This window comes from Harmonia axyridis, chromosome 2 (assembly GCF_914767665.1).
Source record: "Harmonia axyridis chromosome 2, icHarAxyr1.1, whole genome shotgun sequence".
Lineage (NCBI taxonomy): Eukaryota > Metazoa > Arthropoda > Insecta > Coleoptera > Coccinellidae > Harmonia > Harmonia axyridis.
Window position 1 is genome coordinate 1347359 of NC_059502.1, and position 24586 is coordinate 1371944.

The 24586-nt window shown below is 35.5% G+C and overlaps 1 protein-coding gene across 1 annotated transcript in view; it reads left to right on the forward strand.

The window, feature by feature from the left end:
• Positions 1-2842: 2842 nt before the first annotated feature.
• The window catches only part of LOC123671993 (pleckstrin homology domain-containing family G member 3), a 135073-nt gene continuing 113329 nt past the window's right edge, over positions 2843-24586 (forward strand). Inside the window, exon 1 of the mRNA XM_045605928.1 lies at positions 2843-3088. Coding sequence (XP_045461884.1) covers positions 3034-3088 — 55 coding nt within the window. The 5' untranslated portion in view covers positions 2843-3033. The remainder of the gene's footprint in view (positions 3089-24586) is intronic.

Below are 24586 nucleotides of genomic sequence, written 5' to 3' on the forward strand. Positions count from 1 at the left end.
ATATTTGACAAGTAAAAGATACTCCATTACTAAAAATTGAATGATACACGCTTCAAAAACGCATTTGAATTGTTAAAATTCACTACGAAAATTTGCAGTCACAGTTCGCAAAACTAAATTTGAGCTATTGGGACAAGTTACTGATGCAAAGAATCGAAACCGTGTGCGTCTCTCAAGTACAACTCAAGAATGATTGTTGAAAAGCCTCTACATCCCCATCTTGTCACTGTTTGTTGCGGTTTTTGAGCTGGTGGTGTGAGTGGATCTTACCAATTCGAAAATGAGGCTGGTAGAACTGTTACGGTGAATGGATTACGCTACCGCCTACCGGGCTATGATTGATGGTTTTTATGGCCTTAATTGAAGGATTTTGATGACGATTTTATACTAGATTCTTTATAATCTTCGCCGTTTTCTTTTTCGTATTGAAAATGTAGTCTTCTAATATTTTTGTAGGTTATTCTGTATTTGTTTCTCGATCTAAGGAGAGATTTTCGTTCAGCAGAAACTCCAAAAACTGATTTTACCTGTTGTTATTTTCGTGGTAATTTAAGGCACCAGTTTTGTATATCTTGTTCTTAGTGGTAAGCAAATATTGATTTTACAGACACATATCAATCAGCAAAGTATTACTTTTCCTACCTAGGCAGCAAAGTGATTATTCTCAATGCGAATAAAACATTCGACATTTTCTGACAATCAATATTTTTTGCCACCTTTCTTATTTTTGGAGGAGTAAGGACTTCTAAGAGGCTACCACTGTCCATAATATAAAAATATCCGATATTTTTCCAAAAAACTGTCAGATATTCAAATAAGTTGTCAAATTATAATTATCATGGATATATACATTTCCATAGCAACCAACCATTCCAACAATTGCGATATCTATCAAATTTCGTTTTAATTTATCACAACAGGAAGAAAAAAAGATTGTGGGAGTTGTCATAATTTGCAAATTCAATATCCTACATATATCATTACAAACAATCGAAAAAAACTTATACATATGTTTAACTCGGCAGCAAAAGTAGATTGACTGTCTTGGCTTAACTATCTTAACTATCAGCCTCGGCAGTCAATCTAAAACTTTGCTTCCTAGTGAAAGAATAGATATTTGTTTCACTAGGCAGCAAAGTACTAGATTGACTGCCGCAGCTGATAGTTCATAGCCGAGCTTAGCGAGGCTATGCCGCTTTGAGCTTTGCTGCCGAGTTAAACCTAATTTTTTTTTCTTCGATTGTTTATAATGATACCTGTAGGATATTGTAATTGAGAATTATTACAATTCCCACAATCTTTTTAGTTTTCCTGTAGTGATAAATTAAAACGAAATTTGATAGAAATCACAGTTGTTAGAATGATTAGTTGTTATGGAAATGATAATTATAGTTTGACAATTTATGGAATATCTGACAGTTTTTTAGAAAAATATCAGATATATTCATATTATGGACAGTGATAACGACTTATGGTGGATTTATGCACCAGTCCTAAGAACTAAGATTATAATAATAATCTTTATTTCTTATGTTCAATATACACAGCGAGAGCATACAACAAAAGAAAACCTAAGAACTTAGAACTAAGAATTGAACGCTAACAAATCAATGAGGGCGTTTATGCACGTTTCCTAAGAACTAAGAACTAACACTAGCAGGCCAACTGTTAACTAAGAACTAAGGGCTCAGGTAAAATATAGCGCCGCATAGAATTTCAATATTAACGAGTACCAGTTTCTATCATTTTATGTTCCGTTATTCGTGTTTATCGATGAAAAGTATTAGGTGTATAGAAAAAATTAAATTTAATTTTTTCACAATAAATATCAAAGTCAAACATCAAAGTATAGCACGTGCGCATGCCTCAACTAAGAACTAACAAGAGAGTGCATAAACTCCACTCAATTCTTAGGTTTAGTTCTTAGTTCATAGTTCTTAGTCCTTAGTTCTTAGGTACGGTGCATAAATCCACCATTAGAAGTACTTATTTCTCCAGAAATAAAAAATGTTTATTGTCAGAAAATGTCGAATGCTTTATTCTCATTGAGAATAATCACTTTGCTGCCTAGTCAGGAACGTAGTTACTTTGCTGCTCAAGGCAGGAAAAATAAATCTTTGCTGATTGATACGAGTCTGCAAAATCAATATTTGCTGTCAATCGGAGAAAAATAAAATTATTCTGAAGCGATCTTCAATTGACTAATCGACAAATATATCGCCTCTGTAGAGCAAAAAAGGACCAAGCGCCAAATATAAGTTGGAAAATTCGGTATTTCTGATATCTGAGCTCCTGTACAATTCTGTATTTTGCGCTTGGTCTTTTTTTGCTTTACAGAGACGATATATTTGTCGATTAGTCAATTGAAGATCGCATCAGAATAATTATTATTCTTCTCCGATTGACAGCAAATAGATATTGATTTTGCAGACACCTATCAATCAAAAAAAAAATTTACTTTTCCTGCCTTGGTTCCTTTTTGTTTTACAAAGGCAATATTAATTTTCAAAGCTATCGTGAATTTAGGAAATTTCAAAATCATATCGCTGAATAACCAACTTGTTGGTTTTGCCAGCTTGCATGTTTTATCGCTAAACGTTGAAGGAGTGAAATAGTCAGCTAAAATAAACCAAACGACCAATTTGACAGGATCAATTCCGGATCGAGGAACCTTCATCTACTCGCCCTCCACGAACCCAAACTTCCCAATCCCACATCTCCATCCTTCATCTCTCATCTCTCTCCACCCCATCCAACCTCACCATCTACCCTCTCGCTCCCCCTACATTCGCCGCCCGTCTCTGCCAACACGCGACCGTGCTGTCGGTCCATCAACCAATTTTCCCCATCCATTCGTCCGGTGTTCACGGTCGCGGCTAGCCATGGAACGTGCTTTCGCGTAGCGCGAACAGTGAACTCGCCCGATTTGTTTACGTTAGAGAAAAATCGCGTTTTCGCGTACCGGCCAGTGTTGCACGTCTCGCGGGTGTGCGATGTGACAGTGACAATAATCCTGGTTCGCGGCAGCCGACAATGAGCATGAGGGAGGCTCTCATCGACGAGGATGACACGTGGGAAGATTTCTGGGGTGAGTTTTCGGGGAAGTAAGGTCGGGGGCGGCGGCGGCGACCTTGAAAGCGGCGTGTGCGAATCGATTTGGGGAATTGGGGCGACCTTCTGGATGAAGATTTAGGGGTGTTGAATGTTTGATCTGCGGGATGTTGAGGGTGGCATCTAGGATGTTGTGTTTGGCTGGGTTTATTTGGTTTCTGGTGATGCAATATCTATTTTTGGGGGACGAAAGCTATTCCTGCAACGGTAGTTTGTTTACCTACAAACACAGGGTGTTCCTGAACGAAGAGATTGAATTTTAAAAGGATATTAACGTTAGTCAATAACGCAGGAAGTTATTGGCAAAAAGTTTACATTATGAACAGTCCCTCAAATTGAGAAGATTTAAGAGTATAATATCTAATCGTCTTCTATTTTGGAATTTGATGTGATTTTTTCAACATCAATGTGGGTAAATTGAAGACTTTTTTGTGGTTGATTCGAGTTTATGTTTTACCCAAATTATTGTTATGTTCTTCATGATATGTTATTACCAGAAAGGTTGTTGATATATATTTTTATGTAACATTTGAATCTATAAATAAATAGGTAGAAATTCACTGATCTGTCAAGATTCTGGAAAGAAAATTGAGAGTAAGATTTAATAAAGTTTTAAAAAAGGTCCATAACGTCAATGCTTCTAAATTAATTTATACAAATAGTTTATTTCATTTAATTATGACTTTCCATCAAGTAGGGACCCCATCCTTTAAATATTTACTGTTGTCTTCGTGACCAAAATATAAATTTTGTGATGTCGTGCTCAATTTGGTAAGCAAAGAAATTTTTAATTCAACACTAGGTCTGTCTTTGAAAAACTGTAGCTCCTCAGTGTAGGTACATTTTAACTTTCGTGTTTATATTTTCGAATGTACCTATTGTATAATATCGTATCAAAAGTTTATACCTTCATTATGAAGCCGAATATGAAGCACATTATCAAATTTATGAAATTCGAAGGAAGAGTTACACGTTTCCAAAAATGAGACAAATTCTAGTTATTTGTTTTACTAGGCACCGAGTGCCGAGTTAAACATATAATTTCTTCTTCGATTGTTTATAATGATATATGTAGGATATTGTATTTGCAAATTATTACAATTCCCACAATCTTTATATTTTTCCTGTAGTGATAAATTAAAACGAAATTTGATAGAAATCGCAATTGTTGGAATGGTTGGTTGCTATGGAAATGTATATGTCCTTGATAATTATAGGTAGTTTGACAACTTATGAAATATCCGAGGAAATATCTGACAGTTTTTTGAAAAAATATCGGATATATGCATTTTATGGACAGTGATAGCGACTCAGAAGTACCTACTTACTCCTCCAGAAATAAGGAAGGTGGCAAAAATATTGATTGTCAGAAAATGTCGAATGTTTTATTCGAATTGAGAATACATAATCACTTTGCTGCCTAGGCAGGAAAATTAATACTTTGCTGACTGATATGTGTCTGCAAAATCAATATTTGCTGTCAATCGGAGAAAATTTTTTTCAAATCTTCTTCTTCTCAAATCTTTCTCAAATCTTTTCTTGAAATTGCAGACGCTTGAAGGAATGACATTTATGATCATGTTCTACCAATACAAAAAAGTGATAGCCGCCTACTATAGATTTTTTCGATTCATTCTGTTCATGCAAAATGATGTCTTTCAATGTTTCAATGCCAAAATGAACCATTCAGTTCCGCTCTAAACTCAGTTTAACATTCTTTCGTATAGCAGAAATTATCTTGATATGAAGACGATGCTCCGTCTAGTTTTCTTCAGAAAGGACACCATTTTCGAGGTTCTATTTCAGGAAACGAATCAACACAGATACAGATTTAGGCTCCTAGCAACTGGTTCAGAATCTTATCTGTGTACCTCTAGCATGTCTTAATTTTAACGAGGAACCTTGAAGTTTCTATTTGTCTCACTGTGTTATGTAATTCTAACGATGAACATTAAAGATAGTCTATATTTATTCTTAATTTTCACGGTTTTCCTTTTAGGAATGGAGAATCAAAAGCATTCCACAACATTATTTGCTAAGTATGGAATAATTTTATCATATTCAATTCAGGATCAAGTTTATTATTCGATTCAGTTGATTAATTGCATTCTAGAAACATTCGTTCTAAATTCTACGTTTATATAGGGTGTTTTTTTTCGAGGTATATAACTTTAAGTTGGTATTTCTGTTCAAGATGGCGACCCATTCAACAGCTGTCAAGTGATTTATTCTCAGTTTGGTTTGGCAATTCATCATGAATAGACTCACGCCTGAACAACGCTTGCAAATAGTGCAATTTTATTTCGAAAATAATGGTTCTGTGCGAAATACGTATCGCGCACTACGTCCATTTTATTTTGTTTAGCGATGAAGCGCTATGGTTGAATGGCTACGTCAACAAACAAAACTGCCGCATTTGGAGTGAAGCTAATCCTCAAGTGTATGACGAAACACCGTTACAACCAGAAAAACTGACTGTTTGGAGCGCTTTATTGGCTGGTGGAATCATTGGTCCGTACTTCTTCAAAAACGATGATGGCCAGAACGTTACAGTCAATGGTGATCGGTATAGAGCCATGATTACTAACTTTTTCATTCCTGAATTGAACAACCATGATGTCCAGGTGCTGTGGTTCCAACAAGACGGCGCAACATGTTACACAGCTCGTGCCACAATCGATTTATTGAAAGACACGTTTGGTGACCGCCTAATTTCACGTTTTGGACCTGTGAATTGGCCTCCAAGATCTTGTGATTTAACACCGCTAGACTACTTTCTGTGGGGCCATGTAAAATCATTGGTCTATGCGGATAAGTCACAAACCCTTGACCATTTGGAAGACAACATTCGCCGTGTTATTGCCGATATACGGCCACAAATGTTGGAAAAAGTCATCGAAAATTGGACGTACTGATTGGACTACATCCGAGACAGCCGTGGCGGTCATATGCCAGAAATCATATTTAAAATGTAATGCCACAAGATTATCTTGCGGATAAGTAAAATTCATGTCAATCGAATAATCCATCGTTGCTTTATTGCAATTTAAAGTTCTATAGCTCTAAAAAAAACACCCTTTATAATCGAACTATGACTGTAGATATTTGAATCTGAAAATTGATACTTTTGACATGTGGTATTAATGTTTTGTCTGACCAAATTTTCGTCAAATTACTATGTAAAAGCTTTATGCCTCAACTACACTATATAATGAATAAAATCTCTTCTTTTTTGATAGAAGCATTTAAATTAGCGAACATAGAACCATATTTAACATCAAAAGCCACTTTGACATTTAAACATAAACTCGAACATGAAGGAATGAGAAAATGATAAATGAAAATCGTAGAATAATAAATTTTTCTGGAAATCTTTCAGAAGGTTATATTTTTTTTTAACGAGAGATAAAATAGATAGGTAATTGTGGGAATCTCCATATTTTACCCAACCAAAAACGAAAGCTATAAAAAACAAAACACTAATCTTTTGAGTATCTCCCGACCCGTCTATTCTTCAAAGAATCTCTAAGAGTTTTTATTGTAAGCCATGATAAGGTGGGACGATGAACACTTGTGTTGCACCAAAGGCTCATCATCATGAAAAAGATATTAACTATATTTCATATTACGCTTCTATATACCAATCTATGCAGTCATGTAATAGCCTTAGTTAACACGCCAGACTTGAAAGATACACGGTTCATCAACTTGCACGCTGCATACATCCAGAGATGAGGAGAGGGTCGATTTGAACATATGTAAACTATCGTGTAAAAGTTAATGAGTAATCCGAAGTAACTACTACCCACTTGATTAATGATTCTCAGACGGGAGTCGAAAAATATGGATTCTGAAGAGAAAATACCATCGGGTTTGAGAGATGAGAAAAGTATTAACTTGAAATCGGAAGCGTTTGTGCGCTTGTTTCAGCTCTTAGTCGTATAATTTTTTCGAAAATTGTGAATCTTTAAACCGTTGTTTTACAATAGAATGTTAGGTTTCTGATCGATCGTGCCTAAGAGTTGCAAGGAAACATGGCGACCTATGAAAATATTGATTTACGTGATAATTTCAACACAATGTTATTTACCTTTCAAAAGTGGTACCTACCAGTCACTACTCCTATATCATGTAAATAATAATATACACTGCGCAAAAAAATTAACGCACATTGTGAAAATCTCAATTTTAATGAAAGTTAACAGTATATTGACTTCGTAACTTATTTTTTATGTTCTCTCGGAAACGTTTTGAACGAAACAAGACACATTAAATGGAAGAAAAATTCAGGATTTCACCGAATCTTATGTGAAAGAAAAGAAATAAACAATTTTCAAAATACTGGAATGCTGATAAGTGATTTTATACTTGGTATTTCCACCCCTTGCGTTAATTACAGCTCGGCAACGACGGTTCATACTCAAAATGAGTGATCTTAAAATGTTCTGGTCTAATCCTTCCCAGATTTCTCTGAGTTAGATTCCTAAGTCATTAAGAGTAGCTGGATGATTTTCTGAACTTCTCAGCTTTCTATTGAGGTTGTCCAAAACTTGCTCAATCGGATTGAGATCTGGACTTCTTGCTGGCCATTCCATTCGAGAGACTTCAACCTCTTCAAGGTACTCCTGAAGGATGCGCGCACGATGGGGTCTGGCATTATCGTCCATAAAAATGAAATTTTCACCAATGTATGGGGCAAATGGCACTACATGCTCTTCAAGAATGTTCCTTATATACCTATCAAATTCGAAAACGAGCGAAGAAGGATCGAGTTTTCAAACGCTTGAGTGTTGGAATTGCCTTCTGCAACGAGTATTAGACGATGTTTTCCCTATTTCAGTCAAGTTTTATGACATATTGTCGAAATTCAATGAAAAATTCAGATAAAATATCCTAGTGACATTTGTATTGCATCTTGGCAGTTGGTGTGACTGTTACGAAAATTGACAGATTACGGAATTTGAATTTGAATCGTACATTTCGAGTTTTCAACTAATTTATAATTACGCATTAAATTCGTGAATTATGTATGATGAAATCGATTTAACATCAACAGAATTAAAAGAAATTGCGAATAATTAACTAACTAAAATAACTAAATCCCAATTATATTACATTGACAATTGACGTGTGTTGAATTTTGATAGGATTGGAAGTATGGGTAGAGAACCACAAAACGAAAAATATAACTGAAAACAATGGTGTAATGAGTTCATTACAGCACTGTTTTAAGAACTGTATACGATACTGAAATAGAGAAAATTCATTTTGAAATTTGCCTCCAATACGACGAATAGTGAATCAATTAACTCATATTAACTAAATAACATCGTCCATGAATTCTTTTCAAATTTCTTTCAGTATTCACAAACGAGTACTGGTTTTGATAAAACAATTTCTAAACGTTGTTGAAGCGTGTATCTTACCATGACTAAAAGGCATAACCTACTAAACACAAATGATATAAGAAATGTCAAAAAATAATACACAGTGTTGCCATTAGAACCATTTCAAATGGAAATTCCTATTCCTATTGAAAAACCCTTTAGAAAGCATTCCCAAGTAATTCCAATATGGAAACCGAAAATAGGGCAAACAAGAGGTGAAGTGGGGAGGGTTAATTTATCCATTTCAGCCAACCCTCTGTTTCAACCAGAATTCTAAAAGCTTAATGAAGGGTAAACATATCAAGAGGTCAACAACACAATACATTCATTTAAGCTCATTTTAGGGGATTATTTTGTAATAGGAGTGGCCCCTTCGTCGAATTCTATTAAAGCTAAATCGAGCTAAATTGAACTGATTAAATTATAATTAGTTATTAGTTGGTCTACGATCATGAATAGAAGTTTTAACACGCTTGACATTGGTTTGATGAACTTAGGAACTATTTTAATCGATTGAAAGCGTACATAGGTATAATATTATTATTTGATGTTGTAAATATTCGTTGATAGCTGTGAATTATACAAGCAATCAATCTCGAACGAATCAATTGTTATTTTCATACGGAATTATTATTGAAATTCAAGATTTGTTGGTTATAGTATCCGAAACATTCAATAAACATTAAACTTAGGCACTTCTTGATAGTTGATTATATGAAAGCGTGAAGATTAAAATCTTTATCGAATTATCTTTATCGAATTATGTTGATCATAATAATTATATATTACGAATGTATGAGTGAGCAAAGGCAACGTTGCATGTTATCTAAAAGTACTTTTACACGTGTAATATAAAGAATATGAAGAGTCAATGCTCAAAGTTCAAGTGTTCTGATTTGAATTGTAGCTGAATGGGGAAAAACACCAAAAAGCAATCAAAGAGCCACTGAACTAAGCGAATGCTACAAAATCAGTCCACTTAATGAAAATTTCTGACCACCCAATTGTTTTCCCTCTTCATTGGAGGAAAGGTCCACGACCGAAATACCCATTAAGTATTCCTTAACTTAAATACTGGTTCCCGATTTGAGGAACTGAATTATTGTGACCATTGTCCTCTGAGATAAAATGACACCTATATCTCTCCCACACAAGTTGGCCCACCTTGACTGCTGTAATTAGAAACCCAGGATACTTTTCCTATCAGATGATAAAGGACCTCATAAATTGCATGATTTATCTCTTTCCTCTCTTGAGGTAACTGGTTTTGGACTGCAATATTGATAGAAAAAAACACTCGGAATCCCATCAGGTGTTTTATCTCATCCCAGATAGATTCAGTATCCTTCTAATCGAACATTAGCCTGATTCCTCTGCCCATTACACGTGATTCCTAACCCTTTTCTCGAAGATCTAAGCTCGGATTTTATTTTTAGATCGAGAAAAGCGACTATCGACTAAAACTGGTTTATATACCCCGATTCTGAACGTCTTTTACTAGATGGATATCGCATTACAATGATTCTTGGGCATCTACCACTTTCTTGTCATGAATATTAATATCCTGGTGTTATTCCTTATGTAATTGATGCTCACAAATCTTTGGATTCGGAGTTAGGACCAAAAATAACAGGTCTGGAGTTCAGCGGTGAAAGAAAACCCACATTTATCGTTTTAAAGAATTCATTTACCCTTCAGATGACTCCTTGAGAATATAAGTTTGGCTTGAAAGTTCGTAGGCTAACATTGAAAAACTTTTTTTGTTAAAATTTTATTTTATTATTCATTATAATTGCCTTAAAGAGCGACACTACAATTCTAGCGGTCATACAATTTTCCGATAACATTTTTATAGATTTTTATTGTATTGTGCCTTTTCATAGAATTTGTTGAATGTTCAAAAAAATAAGAATTTAATGATGACCGAGAATTTGAGATGAAAGAGACAAAAAAAATATAAAATTATTGATCAAAACTACTGAAATTTTCAACCTCTCAAAAATTAAATAGCGATAGCAGACAATAAAAACGTCGATTCAAGACTTGTTGATTGCATTCAAAAAGCCATTACCCCTCAATTGAATGTTCCCTCGAAAAAAGTGAGCAATTTTCAACAGACTATATTTCTTAATAAACTGCTGATAGTTTTATAGATCCAATCTCATAACTTTACCACTTGAAGAATTCCATTATCGACAACGTAAAAGCTATCGCTTTAATCTCAACATTGACTCAAGTGTTTCATTTGATGGTTTATATCTTAACTTCGATAAAAAATTCTTGTGTTGATTGGGAGATCATTTAGATGAGTTTTATGATATTCCTTAACGTCTTCAACGATTGAAGGTTAAACTGAGAGCGACGAAAAATTGTTATCTACGTATATTTAACTTGGCAATCGAATTAAGTCAACATAACTTATATGAGGGAATTAACGTGTATCAGAAATTCCATTTCAATCAACAGAATAAATATTTTTCTAGCTTTACCGCGATCGTGAGTTCTAGGGAAATGTTATTCTTCTCTCTCCCTGTTTGTCTACCCCAAGGACAATCCTGCGACAGCCCTATGAATATCCCTAGCCAAGAGAGTAAAGCACGTGGACAACAGATGGCCAGGGGGTGGTATTTTAAGGGTTGAACGCTTAGCGAGCGATATGTGGTCTTCTGAACGCCACGTCCTTTGTTATCTTCTGTTGTTGATCAGGGTGCCTCGACTATATCTTCTTTAATTTACAGACAAAGGATAGGAAGAATTATTGACCTGTCTGCTTCTTGATAGGATAATTGAAATGAGGGATTAAATGTTACATTGGAGATGAGATGTTCCATCTTTTTCAGCCATTTATTTTGGATACGATAGAACTTTCTTGCCATATATATACTTCCAAAAATAAAAATTGTTTTTTCATTTATTATATTCCAAAATTTATAGAATTTCGAAAACTACGATTGAATAACTAAAGATGGACAAGGAGATAGATACCTGGATCAAAAGATTTATCACTTTCCGATGGCTCGTAGCCTCACAGTTCATGAAAATTCGAACTCGAAATATGAAAAAAAAAAGATAAAAATGAATATCTACTCAATAATTTTACGGAAATATTTGGACAAAAATGTTTCGGGTGAGATCGAAATTCGGCTAATCAGAGATCGTCAATTCTGGCATCGCTCACCGATTTTTCGTAGAGCTCACGGTTTCGAGAAAATTTGAAGTCGAAATTTCGAAAAAAATTTAATTTCCCCCCAAAAATCGTTATATCTCCGGAAATATTAGTCACACCCCCCTCAAAAATGATCGGTTTTCATAGATCAAGCTGTGATCCAAAACATATTGAGCTTTCAAGTCCGTATCTCACCTTACCTTTTAAATTTTCGTCAAAAAAATGTTTTTTAAGGTCCAGGTATCGAAAATTTGTGGCCAATTTTGCAATCTATAAATTTTCGGGTTTCTCCGAAATTAGACTCATTGATAAAATCGTTCATTCTAACACCGCTTACCGATTATTTGTAGATCTTACAGTTCATGAAAATTTGAACTCTAAATTTGGAAAACAACCGTAAAGATTGAATCTCTACACAATAATCGTTATAAAATGGCAACCTTATAAAAAGGCGACAAACGTACAGACTTGACATTGAGACCGATAATAAGCTGCAGCGCAATATTGAGACAGGCCACAAGGCGCCTTCATTCTTCCATGCCCATTTCCATGACTAACTGCAGACGCAACATACACTAAGATTTATTTGTGAAACAATGGTCGTCGCAATTCCTATTTCTAGGCATGATTTTTTCTAGCGTTTTTCGCAGTCAGTCTTTTACGTGACATATTAAAATACGGACGGTTGGAAATAGAGCGAGTTGATAAGCAGTTTCTCAATATTTCACGTCTGGGGTGTATATATTTCGTTTGGCTTATCGTCGTTCAAACAATAGGGATTAAACTGTGTACTTTCATGTGTAATAGCGCAGTATTGAGTAATTTGTGTGGTTGTTGCGCATATGAAATGTCTCAAGGCTAAGGGAAAATGTCTAGAAAAACCAAGCTCGTAAAGAGGTTTTGGTAGTAATAGTAAACGAATTATACCAAGATATTTCTCCTTTAGATATATACTATTCTCTAATTCTGTGGCAATTCCATTCATTCTGCCATATATTGTAAAACAAAAACGTGCGAGAATATCTCAGTTTCACACAAATTTGTTGTATATTTTATTATTATATGGTGGTAATCGGAAATCTCCTGGAAAACTGTTCTGCCAACCAACATTTTTCAATGCAAAACTTACTAAACTAAGAAAATATTGGTTAATACCTGTCTCATTCTACCTATCTCATTCTAACACTAGTTCATTCAAAAATTCGTCACTCGTTTGCTCGTTTTTGAATTTTGGACACGTGGAAGAATAGCAGTGCTTTCTGCAATTGTATTATAAAATACTATTCTGAATAAAGAGTTTCCTAGAAAACGTTCTCACTTTTGTTTCACTCAATTTAGGCTTTAAATGCCATACTGACATTTGATTTAAAATTATCATGCTACGATCATCAATTTTGATGAGAAAGGTCAACTGTCACAATGAAGATAAGCCAGATGGCTTTTAAATGAATATTTTCCATATATGATATTTTGAATGCACTTGACGTGGCAATGAGGTAGCTAATTGCTCAATTTATTACTTCCAAAAGGAGTATGATCTTATGGAGAATTGCACTGGCCGATTGGAATATAACTTACCAAAACTTCTAAATGGGCTATCGAATAGTAAATGGTGAAAAGTTTCATTGGAAAAAAGATCGACAAATTCAAATGCAACAGTTGACAGCCTTCTCTTGGTTACGTTTCCCATTTTGGGAAAAATAAATGTTGTATAAAACCATCCTTCTAGGAATAAATCAATATTAAAATGTACATCTGCGAAAAATATTGAAAGGATCACGAAAAAACTCAATGCCATTAGTGAAATAGCTCAAAAAGCAACAAAATTGAATGATACAATCGAGAAATTTTGAATTTTATAAATTTAGTGGTAACCATATAAGTATTCGATCGAAATTGGAGTTTTGTAAGGTGAATGTCCATTCTCATGCATGAACCGCTAAAAAGTAATCTCAATTAAAAACCAAATTTACAGATTTCCCAAGACTCGACACATCAAAATACCCACATGCATAATAAACGCAACGAAACATCAAAACCCTGCCGACCTTGAACAGAATTCAAAACTCTCCTTAAAAGTCGAAAGATCGCATCGCAAACATCGGACACTTTTTTTTTAACTGGGTTACCATTCCGCACGCGCCTCGAACGAACGTGTTAACCCAAAAGAGACCGGTCATTTTTATTTATTTTAAAGTCGGTGAAGATCCAAGAGCCAAGAATCCAGTCTGAGGCATTTAAAAAGTCGACGGGCATCTGTAAGGTCCGGAACTCAAGATCGATCACGTGGCATGAGGCGTCTGTTGCACGTGAAAATGCTATTTTTGGAGAGACGTGTCTAGGTAGGAGATCCTTTTAGGATACCTTGAATGCCTTGGCGATATGTTCCTTCTCATTCCTGATTTCTTCCTTTTCGCTTTTTGCTACACGTTTTTCTAGAGAGGCTTTTTTCTGGCTCTTCCAGCGAGATTATGTCTCATATTAGGCCAATTGAAAAGTCCCCGGTCTGTTCCACAGATGACGGTGTTAGTATTAAATCCATATGAGTTGTTTGAAGTTGTTTAAGTGCAATAAACCTGAATTTTTGCGTCGATATATGACAATGGATGAAACATCATTTCACTCCGGAGTCCAATTGACAGTCAGCTAAGTGGACTACACACGATGAACCGAATCCATAGCGAGGAAAAACACAACAGTCAGCTGTCAAGGTTATTGCATCAGTATTCTGGGATGCGCAAGGTATAATATTCATTGATTACCTCCAAAAGAGCCAGACCATCAACAGCGATTATTATGTAGCGTTATTGGATCGTTTAAAGGATGAAATCGTTAAAAAACGGCCACATTTGAAGAAAAAAAAGTTCTTTTTCATCAAGACAATGCGCCGTGTCAGAAAACAATGACAAAATTGCATGAATTGGGCTTTGAATTACTTCTGCATCCACCGTATTCGCCAGATCTGGCCTCCAGCGACTTTTTACTGTTCTCAGACCTCAAAAGAATGCTCGCTGGAAAAAAATTAGCGCCAATGAAGAAGTAATCGCCGAAACTGAGGCCTATTTTGAAGCGAAAGACAAATCGTACTACAAAAATGCTATCGAAAAGTTGGAAGATCGCTATAATCGCTGTATCGCCCTCGAAGGCAACTTTGTTGAATAATAAAACCGAATTTTGCAAAAAAAAAATGTGTTTTAGTATGGTGCACCGGGCACTTTTCTATTGGCCTGTTATTATAGATGATAGAAAATATTCTCTTCCCAAAACGTTGTTCAAGAGATCGTCAACTTTCTCATTTTTATTTAGATCAAGAAAAATATTTTCTCTCACATACAAAGAGTTAAAAGCTAGCTGGAGCCATTCGAAAACCTTGAGTTGATCCATTTAATTAAAGCTCAAGCAGCATAAGCAGTAATGGGCTTGATGCATTCATGTTACGTAAATTCCTTAACCCATTACTAACCTCAAATTTCCATAATACTCCAATTTCAAGTATTTTCAGGAGAAAGTGTAGTCTATCGATGAGTTATGGCCCATCAGGTGTGAAATTGATGGATGTGGTTTTCAATACAGCCTATCTGTATGAATAATTGACCCATAATGAGCCTCTACTTGGGATGTAATTACGCTCAAGGAATTGTTCGTTAAAAACGCCTGGATGAATTATTATCCAGTTCGTTGACGTTGAAGTTTTACAGTTGTTTTCAGAGCCGTACCTCAAAAAGGAACATGCACTTTTTGCGCGTTTCAGAGGTTATCCTTGTGACCATCCCATAACACATTTTTTTCTGAATTAGACTTCAGAATCGATTTTGGAGCATTGGCATATACCTCATCTTTAACGTAGCCCCAAAATGAATAACTAAAGGTGTTAAATCACAAGATCTCGGTGGCCACAATTGGCCACAAGTGTCAATGTTTGAGGTGATTACAATTGATCACCTCAAACATTGACACTTTGAGGATGGAGAGGCGTTTGAATATTCATTCTTAGATTTTATGAGCCTCAAATACATCAATTTTGCTCTTTAACGTATAGCCTCTGCGGTGAAAATGGACCTCATCACTGAAGATGACTTTTCGATAATTATTTTGATGTATTTCAAGGACCCAATCAGAGTAGATACGACGTTGTTGGATATTGAAGCCTTTAGACCTAAGTTTCGTGCAAAATACGATATAATGTTGTTTGTGGAATGCCTATTTCCCAAGATCGACGAGAAATCGATAAAACTGAGTTTTCCTCAACACTACGGACAATACGCTCTATTAGTGATGACGTCACACACCGCCATTTTAGTTCTCCTGTCAGTGTTCGGAATCCAAACAAACAAATTGTCATTCAAATTAGTACGTTGTCGTTAAAGAAATTGGCTTATTTTGATAAATAAGATTATTTAAGGAATGATTTTACTATTAATTGATAGACAGAAGGCACGAGATTAATGCCAGTAAGTTCGAACTTGCAGTTCAACTAATAAACACGGCTTTTTACAAAATCTGGGGAATGATACAGAATTCAAACTTACTGCTATTAACCTCGTTCCTTCTGTCTATCAATTAATACTGAAATCGTTCCTCAAATACTCTTATTTATGAAAATAAGCCAATTCCTTCAACGACACCGTACTAATTTGAATGACAATTTATTTGTTTGGATTCCGAACACTGACAGGAGAACAAAAAAAAAAAATATGGCGGTGTGTGACGTCACACTAATAGAGCGTATAACAGCAAAATTCTAAGTAATTGTTGAGCGACGCACACGGCATCGATTTCACAACTGTCGGCCAAGAAGGTGCTTCACGACGTCCCAAAAGTGCTTTAGCTTTGCGAACTGCAACTGCAAAATATCGACCAATTTCATAGAGAATTTTAACAATTTCAAAGCGTTGTTAAAGCGTGTAATGGCGTAGTTTTTGTCAAAATCAAAAAATGAAAGCTTCAAAAGTAACAGCTGCCCAGATATAGAGCTATTCAAAAACCTCTTATTGGAAACCCTTTCTTACGCTGCTCAAGTGACGTTAAGTAAAAAGGCGCCTCTACTAAGCGTCAACTTAGAAGTTCTTAGATCCGTACTTTCAGCTGCAGATTCACCAGCTGATCCAACAATCAAACAAAGGTATTTCTCCAACTGTTAGAACCGCCAAATTCCTCTCTTTCGCCTCAGGTGGAATTTCTACATCTCATTCAATAACGAAGCTCAATTTTCGTGTAAATCGACAGCCGAAGACCGGCCCACAAGGTCTACCTGCAGTACCACGCAAGTAGCAACTGCCCACAACCCGCCAATATGTTCGTGCAGACACCTAGCAGAGCGTTTCTCTAACTGTAAATCAATAAAGCAGCTCGTTCTGTGTCAACATCCCAGCGCAATATCGAGAAAAAATGCCCATTGAACCATTTGAAAATGTTATTTTACTTGCAATGTTAATTGCGCCAAACGCCATATGGTTGGCCGTGAACGAGTCGCGGAGGTAAAGTGCTCTGCAAGTTGTGCAACAACTCGACAAAGTGGGCTTGTTCTCAGCGCGGTGAATGGGGCCTTAGAGGTGGATTATATTCGGAGGTGATTAACATGTTTATTGATTCTCTCGATTTCGTGTTAAGATGTTCGAGATACGTTGGGTGTCCTAATAACGATGATCTGTTTTGGAAATGTCATATAGGATGGGTAAAAATGCCATAAGCTGTCAATCTTGACAAGTACCTTAGAGTAATAAACATAGATAGAGGGAGTATACATGTCCCCAACATGGTTAAATTACGTTGTCGGATTGTGATATATTTTCAAATCCACAATTTTAATATATCGTTATGAATGCATATCATATTGAATGAAATATACTTATTTGAGTGATTCGCGATTAAAAAATTTGGATACTTGGAATACGATATTTTTACTAAATGTCGAATTTATAATAAGAAAATATTTATTATTTTCTGTATCTACCTGCTGAAATCCAAGGTTTGGCAACTTTTGCTCTCCTAGTGTCATCGGTTGTTTCACGTCGTTTGGCGCGCTTGAAGTTTGTTTTCTGAATTTCTGATATATTTAGGTATTCATTTCAATATATTTTGAATCAATATGAAACCTTGATTACCTATGGAACATAAGAAGTGCGTTCTTTATGGAGAAACTCGCGAATTGATTGAAATATCGTATCACTGATATGTTTTCATTTCCGCGCGCTTCATGTCAAATTCGATAGCTCATGTTGGGGACAAAATTTTCTTACTGAAAATGACATATGCTCCCTCTATCTATGTTTATTACTCTGAGACAATTACTGTTTGGCAATTTATCATGACGAAGCTGCAAACTTCCATATACGTATAGACAAAAAGTAATAGAAATGCTCTTAGTTCTCTTTCGAGGAATATTATTAACTGAAAGCCTGAATTAAGAGAAATATTGACCTATTTCAATCAACCTCTGTTACCACATTCTGGGCATCTGCTCTCTGAACACTGGTGCATCATCGTGCTGATACCACATATTTTCAACAATGTTTAGCTCAAGAGTCTAGACCATTAATGAAGTTGAAAAGGTTGTGCACCAAAAAATTTTCATACACATTTGCATTCAAACGATTATTTATCATATTTACTTGCTTCAAATCATTCTTGTAATCCCATCCCGAACGTGGACACTAAAACTTTACTACAATCGTATTGGTTCTTAGTGAAACAAGCCTCGTCAGATCAGTCAGATGACAAAAGAAATAAATCTTTCTATTTTGTGACAAAATTCTAGTTGTGTTAGCAACTAGTATTTTCTTTATGATTCAAACATGATAATAAATGACATAATATCTCAAAATCCTGAATCGGACCTATGTTTATAAGAAGTAAAATATTCAGAAACAGCACAAATATCATCTTTCAAAGTTTCAAAGCTGACATTGAAACATTGAACTTATTGAATACCTTGTTTATAGAAAATTTGAAAAATTTCCTTTTCGAAAACAAAATCTAAAGAGAGCCAGGATAGGTACTCCTAATTTATTATCGATTGATACGTCAATAAAAGGTACCCCTCCCTTTCCCACACCATGGTTACTATGGTGATAACTATGGTGAGGGGAAGGGAGGTTACCGATTATTAACGAATCTCAACACACTACAAAATTTTCGATATACCACTAGCCTTTATCTCGAAATAATGAATCGAAATGTGAAGTGAAAAAAAGCAATTTCATATTGGACTTATTGTTGCCTTCTGGATTTATATCATCACGTAATTATCACATATGGAGCAAATATTTGGCAACAAATGGTTGATACGGTTATTGCATCTGATATCATATCCACTCAGCTTACAATAAAAAATCGATACATCTCTCGCGTGGATAAAAATCGATAACAATGTGTCCAGTTGACTTGCACCTCGATTGTCTCCAGTAGTTACGTTATGTTTGGTCTGTTATTTCTTTCGTCTCAAACGATGAAGGCTGCCTTCGTGGCCGTATCAAGTTTACCATTATGTGACTATATCCAAAACAATTAACTGTGGAAATAGGATCTGGATGGATGGTATTTTGTTACACCTTCCTCAACACACGGGTCGATATAGAGTACGAAAATTGGTCGGCAAACTGTAACTTTTCCATTGCAAAATTCGTTGTGAAAGAATTTTTTGCGGTTTATTGAGTCTGGAATGAACCCCTAAGCAAAAACAGCGTTTAAAAGAGGGATCTCTGAAGATTTTCTAATGATTCCGAAACGTTCTGACCTCAACAAGTAAACATTTTTCAAGACATTTGTTTATCAAAAATTTATTGACAGACTATGAGTTGAGATATTTTATGGAAGTCTTCAATTTTTCTTTTCATTTTTGAAAATAATATCATATAATTTCATCTCGCAATTCAGGAAAAACAAAATGAAGGAAATAGAGAATTCATTGTTTTAGTGCTCTTGAATAATGCTGCAAAAGTTAAAAATTTTATTTCACTAAAAATAAAGGAAACTGGTCGAATATTCGTTAATATTCTCCAATTTGTTTTAAATTATGCCAATTCTTATCGCAATCGGAAACACGACTGATTACTATTGACAGAGATAACCTTTCAGTTTTTCCTTATTTGTATTGCATTTATTTATAGTTACTTTGTCGTTTTATTGCTGTAGTAGTAAACATTTTTATATAGATTATGGATGGTAATTTATTCATAGAACGTGTTTCGTAATAGATTCAATTGTCGCCTGTATACAGGCTGTAGCGAGATGATAGATCTTTCATAAGTGGAAGACTAATTCAATCAATTATGGTTCCTATACTCAAGCAATTCAATCTAGTCAGTTTAGGTTTAGATGAATTTGAAAGTGTTTGAAGAATTATAACCCTCAGGAGCTTTTAGGCGCTCGTTTAGTGATCACAAGTAGATTTACTCGAAAACGGCTGAATAAAATTTTATTATACTTGTTGCATTTATGCAATATCTAAGGGCGCATGAATGAACTAACGCTCAAACGCTTCTGACTTCAAGTTCAAGTGGAATTTTCGAAATTCATGTTGAATTTTATATGGTTTTGATGATGCCATGGGTATTCTCCTAGAATTTTCTGTGGTTCGGTTTCGGTTTTCACAAAAAAAAGTAGGAGTACAAGAAACACCCTGTATTTAGGTAACAAAGCGGTTGCGGGCCCATCTTTATAGAAACTTTTTCTTTGAAAATTATAAAACGAATCTCTCATTTTTCTTTCTGCCTTCAAATTAGGAACACCCTATATTGTTACCTTAAAATTTACGCGGTCTGTCAATATAATGCAATATATGAATCATTTTCTACTTAATTGATAAGACGTTCAAAACGTTGTAAAATAGTTGGGAGCAATGAAATTTTTCCATACTGTAAAAACATTATCAGTTAGAAATTTCTTCACTCTCCTTTTGAATAATGTATGGTGCAGTGCTTGAATTCATCAGGTATGTGATTGTACATTTTTGTGCCTAAATACCTAAACGAATTGCTAATTTTTTCTATTGAGCCCAAAATTTGAAAAATGCAGACATTGTGACGAAATGATCAGTTCCTATAACGAGCGTTAAAAAAATTGATTAATCTACCATGTCATCACACCACTTGTTTTCCAATCCTCGTTCAGACCTGGCCTTACTCGCTTATCTAAGTCAAAGATCGTCTCTTCCCACACAAAAATTCAGGCTTATCAATATCCGATCGGTTTTCTCGTCAAAGCATCAACTAATTTTCTTCGTTCCACCTAACAGTCCAGAAATAAACTGCGAGTCAGAAGCGTAGAGCCTGGAATTATAACTTATCACTTACCTCGAAAGATCACATAAATACATAATTACGGTCCATTCTGATGGACGTACTGCTAAATAAGGACATTACATATTTTATCTTGCTCGTTGGCACGAACCTACACGCCTTCCAGCGTTGCCGGATTGATATTGGCGAAAATAGTAGAATTCAGGGAAAATAACGGGTGTTTTTTTTCGAGGTATATAACTTTAAGTTGGCATTACTGTTCAAGATGGCGACCGATTTAACCGCTGTCAAGTGATTTATTCTCAGTTTGGTTTGGCAATTGATAATGAATAGACTCACGCCTGAACAATGCTTGCAAATAGTGCAATTTTATTTCGAAAATAATGGTTCTGTGCGGAATACGTATCGCACGAATTTTGTTTAGCGCTGAAGCGCACTTCTTGTTGAATGGCTACGTCAACAAACAAAACTGCCGCATTTGGAGTGAAGCTAATCCTCAAGTGTATGTCGAAACACCGTTACATCCAGAAAAAACTGACTGTTTGGTGCGCTTTATGGGCTGGTGGGAAGGCCAGAACGTTACAGTCAATGAGTAGAGAGCCATGATTACTAATTGTTCCATTCCTGAATTGAACAACCATGATGTCCAGGAGCTGTGGTTCCAACAAGACGGCGCAACATGTCACACAGCTCGTGCCACAATCGATTCATTGAAAGACACGTTTGGTGACCGCCTAATTTCACGTTTTGGACCTGTGAATTGGCCTCCAAGATCTTGTGATTTAACACCGCTAGACTACTTTCTGTGGGGCTATGTAAAGTCATTGGTCTGTGCGGATAAGCCACAAACCCTTGACCATTTGGAAGACAACATTCGCCGTGTTATTGCCGATATACGGCCACAAATGTTGGAAAAAGTCATCGAAAATTGATCGTCCAGATTGGACTACATCCGAGCCAGCCGTGGCGGTCATATGCCAGAAATCATATTTAAAATGTAATGCCACAAGATTATCTTGCGGATAAATAAAATTCATGTCAATCGAATAATCAATCGTTGTTTTATTACAATTTAAAGTTCTATAGCTCTAAAAAGAACACCCTTTACATGTTCCTATATATACAACACAAACGAAAATGGCAAATTCCTATAATCGTTTTAAGACAAAAGGTCCTATAAACATGGACCTGCAAACGCTTTGTTTTCGAGATACAAGGTGTTAAAAATTTTTTTTCAAGTTCTTCCCTTCACAAGAGATTCAACTTAAATTTGGTATAGATATTTCAATTTGAAGTTTTCACTGCCGTCTTTTTCCTGTAGAACTTTCTTTTGGTGGACCACTGGTAGTTTAAAAAAATGTATAAAGAAACTTTGGTCCAGAACCACACTTTTTCGTTTCTTGTAGTTCTATCGTATCTGCTATCGATTTAGAGGAAAAAATTCAAAAAATTCTCTAGTAAATCCCTAAAAAATCCAAATTTTCATAAGAATCCAGTAAATAAATTTTTTTAAATGAATTATAAGTTTTAGTACTTATTTACCCAATCTGTAGCGAATATTAATAAAGATTCGATAAACTGGTATCTTAAAAACAAAGCTTTTGCGGGCCCATGTTTAGGTATAGGACTTTTTTTCCTTAAAATTATCCCAGGAATTTCACATTTTCCCTTGTACCTCCAATTTAGGAACACCGTCGATAATTCTTTATATTCATTCCTTTCAAATGTGAATACAAACTTAATATAATTGCAATATTTTTTCTCAAAGCCATTCAAACCTAGTCGAAATCGAAGATCTTTCGAATTCCTCAAATCTCCCGTTAAAACTGGAAGAACGGCAACGCCGTCACTTGCGTGGAATTATCATCATCATCATACGCAAACCTTTTTTTTTCTTTTCTCTGTTTCGCGTGAACAGCGTGTAAATAGTGATGTCGGTGTTGCCGATGTTATAAATAGTGAATGTGTGAGGGTATTATTACGATGGTAGATAAGTTGATACGTGTGGGATTCACCAGAGGATGAGGCTTTTGGATGTCGAATGGCAGTTTCGAAACTTGATATGGGTTTTTGGTTGTCGAGAAACACGATTCCGTTGTAAATTCACCTAGTCGCGGCTAAATTATAGGATTTCCTGGACGTAGAACTTTGTGAATGGCTAAAACGAAGCGGTATGACACGGAAAAAACATTCGTTCGTTTGCTTTCTTCGAAAACACTCAAAATTTTGTGCAATGCTTTAAAAGGTTTTCCAATAACAGGTTCAATTTTGAATAGCCCGCTATCTGGGCATCTGTCACTTTTGAAGCAGTCATATTTTGACATTTGACAAGTAACAACTACGCCATTACTAAAAATGGAACGATACTCAATCCATACCTGATCTGTGAACATTTCAGGAGGGATTATTAGTATATTATTTCTCTAATTCTGTGGTTATTCCATTCATTCTTCCACATCTTGTAGAACAAAATCGTGCGAGAATATATCAGAAACGCACAGTTTTCATAGTTGTATTTTATTATTCTATGTTGGCACTCCGAACTTTCCGCCACGGCTTTATCTGTCAATTCATCAATTTGCCTTGAAGAAATCAGTTCTGCCAACCAACATTTTTCAATGCAAAAATCACTAAATTATATTTATGGAAATATTTCATTAATTTCAATGAAAATGCAATGAATTAGAGAAAATAATGTATAATACTCGTACAGAAGGCTCATTCTACCACTCGTTCATTCCAAAACTCGCCACTTCGTGGCTCGTTTTTGAATTTTGAACTCGTGGAAGAATATCAATGCCTTCTGCACTTGTATTATAAATAACTATTCTAAGATGCATAGAAAACCTGGTGTGTCTACTTATACCTGTAAAATTTTCAGGATCGCGTCTGTTTCAGATGGCGCATACATCGTTTATAAAGGGTGTTCTTTTGAGCTATAGAACTTCAAATTGCAATAAAACAACTATGGATTATTCGATTGACATGAATTCCATTTATCCGCAAGATAATCTTGTGGCATTACAATTTAAATATGATTTTAGGCATATGACCGCCACGGCTGGCTCGGATGTAGTCCAATCTGGACGTCCAATTTTCGATGACTTTTTCCAACATTTGTGGCCGTATATCGACAATAATACGGCGAATGTTGTCTTCCAAATGATCAAGGGTTTGTGGCTTATCCGCATAGACCAATGACTTTACATAGCCCCACAGAAAGTAGTCTAGCGGTGTCAAATCACAAGATCTTGGAGGCCAATTCACAGGTCCAAAACGTGAAATTAGGCGGTCACCAAACCCGTTAAAACGCAATACATGAACTTTGAAGCCAGGAAAATCAAGAATTCGTATTCATAACAGATCAAATGTGAGTTCAGAAACCTATTCGGTCGAATGGTAATCAACAAGAGACGTTCAAAGACAGCTACCTCTGCATCAGTTCATATTTCCACATCTCACTTTATCCAAACATTCCACATTTTCTATGCACCTAAACCAACAAACATTCAATAAATATCTCAACATCTCTAGTTGACAATAAGCTGAATTACACATCAATCAAAAGCCTTGACTAAATACTCCTCAAGCACAGAATGCTTTGTCGAACAAAAGTTAAGGTAAACACAGAATCCGATCGAGAAGAAAAGTAACATACAATTACAGACTTTACACAAGGTGAT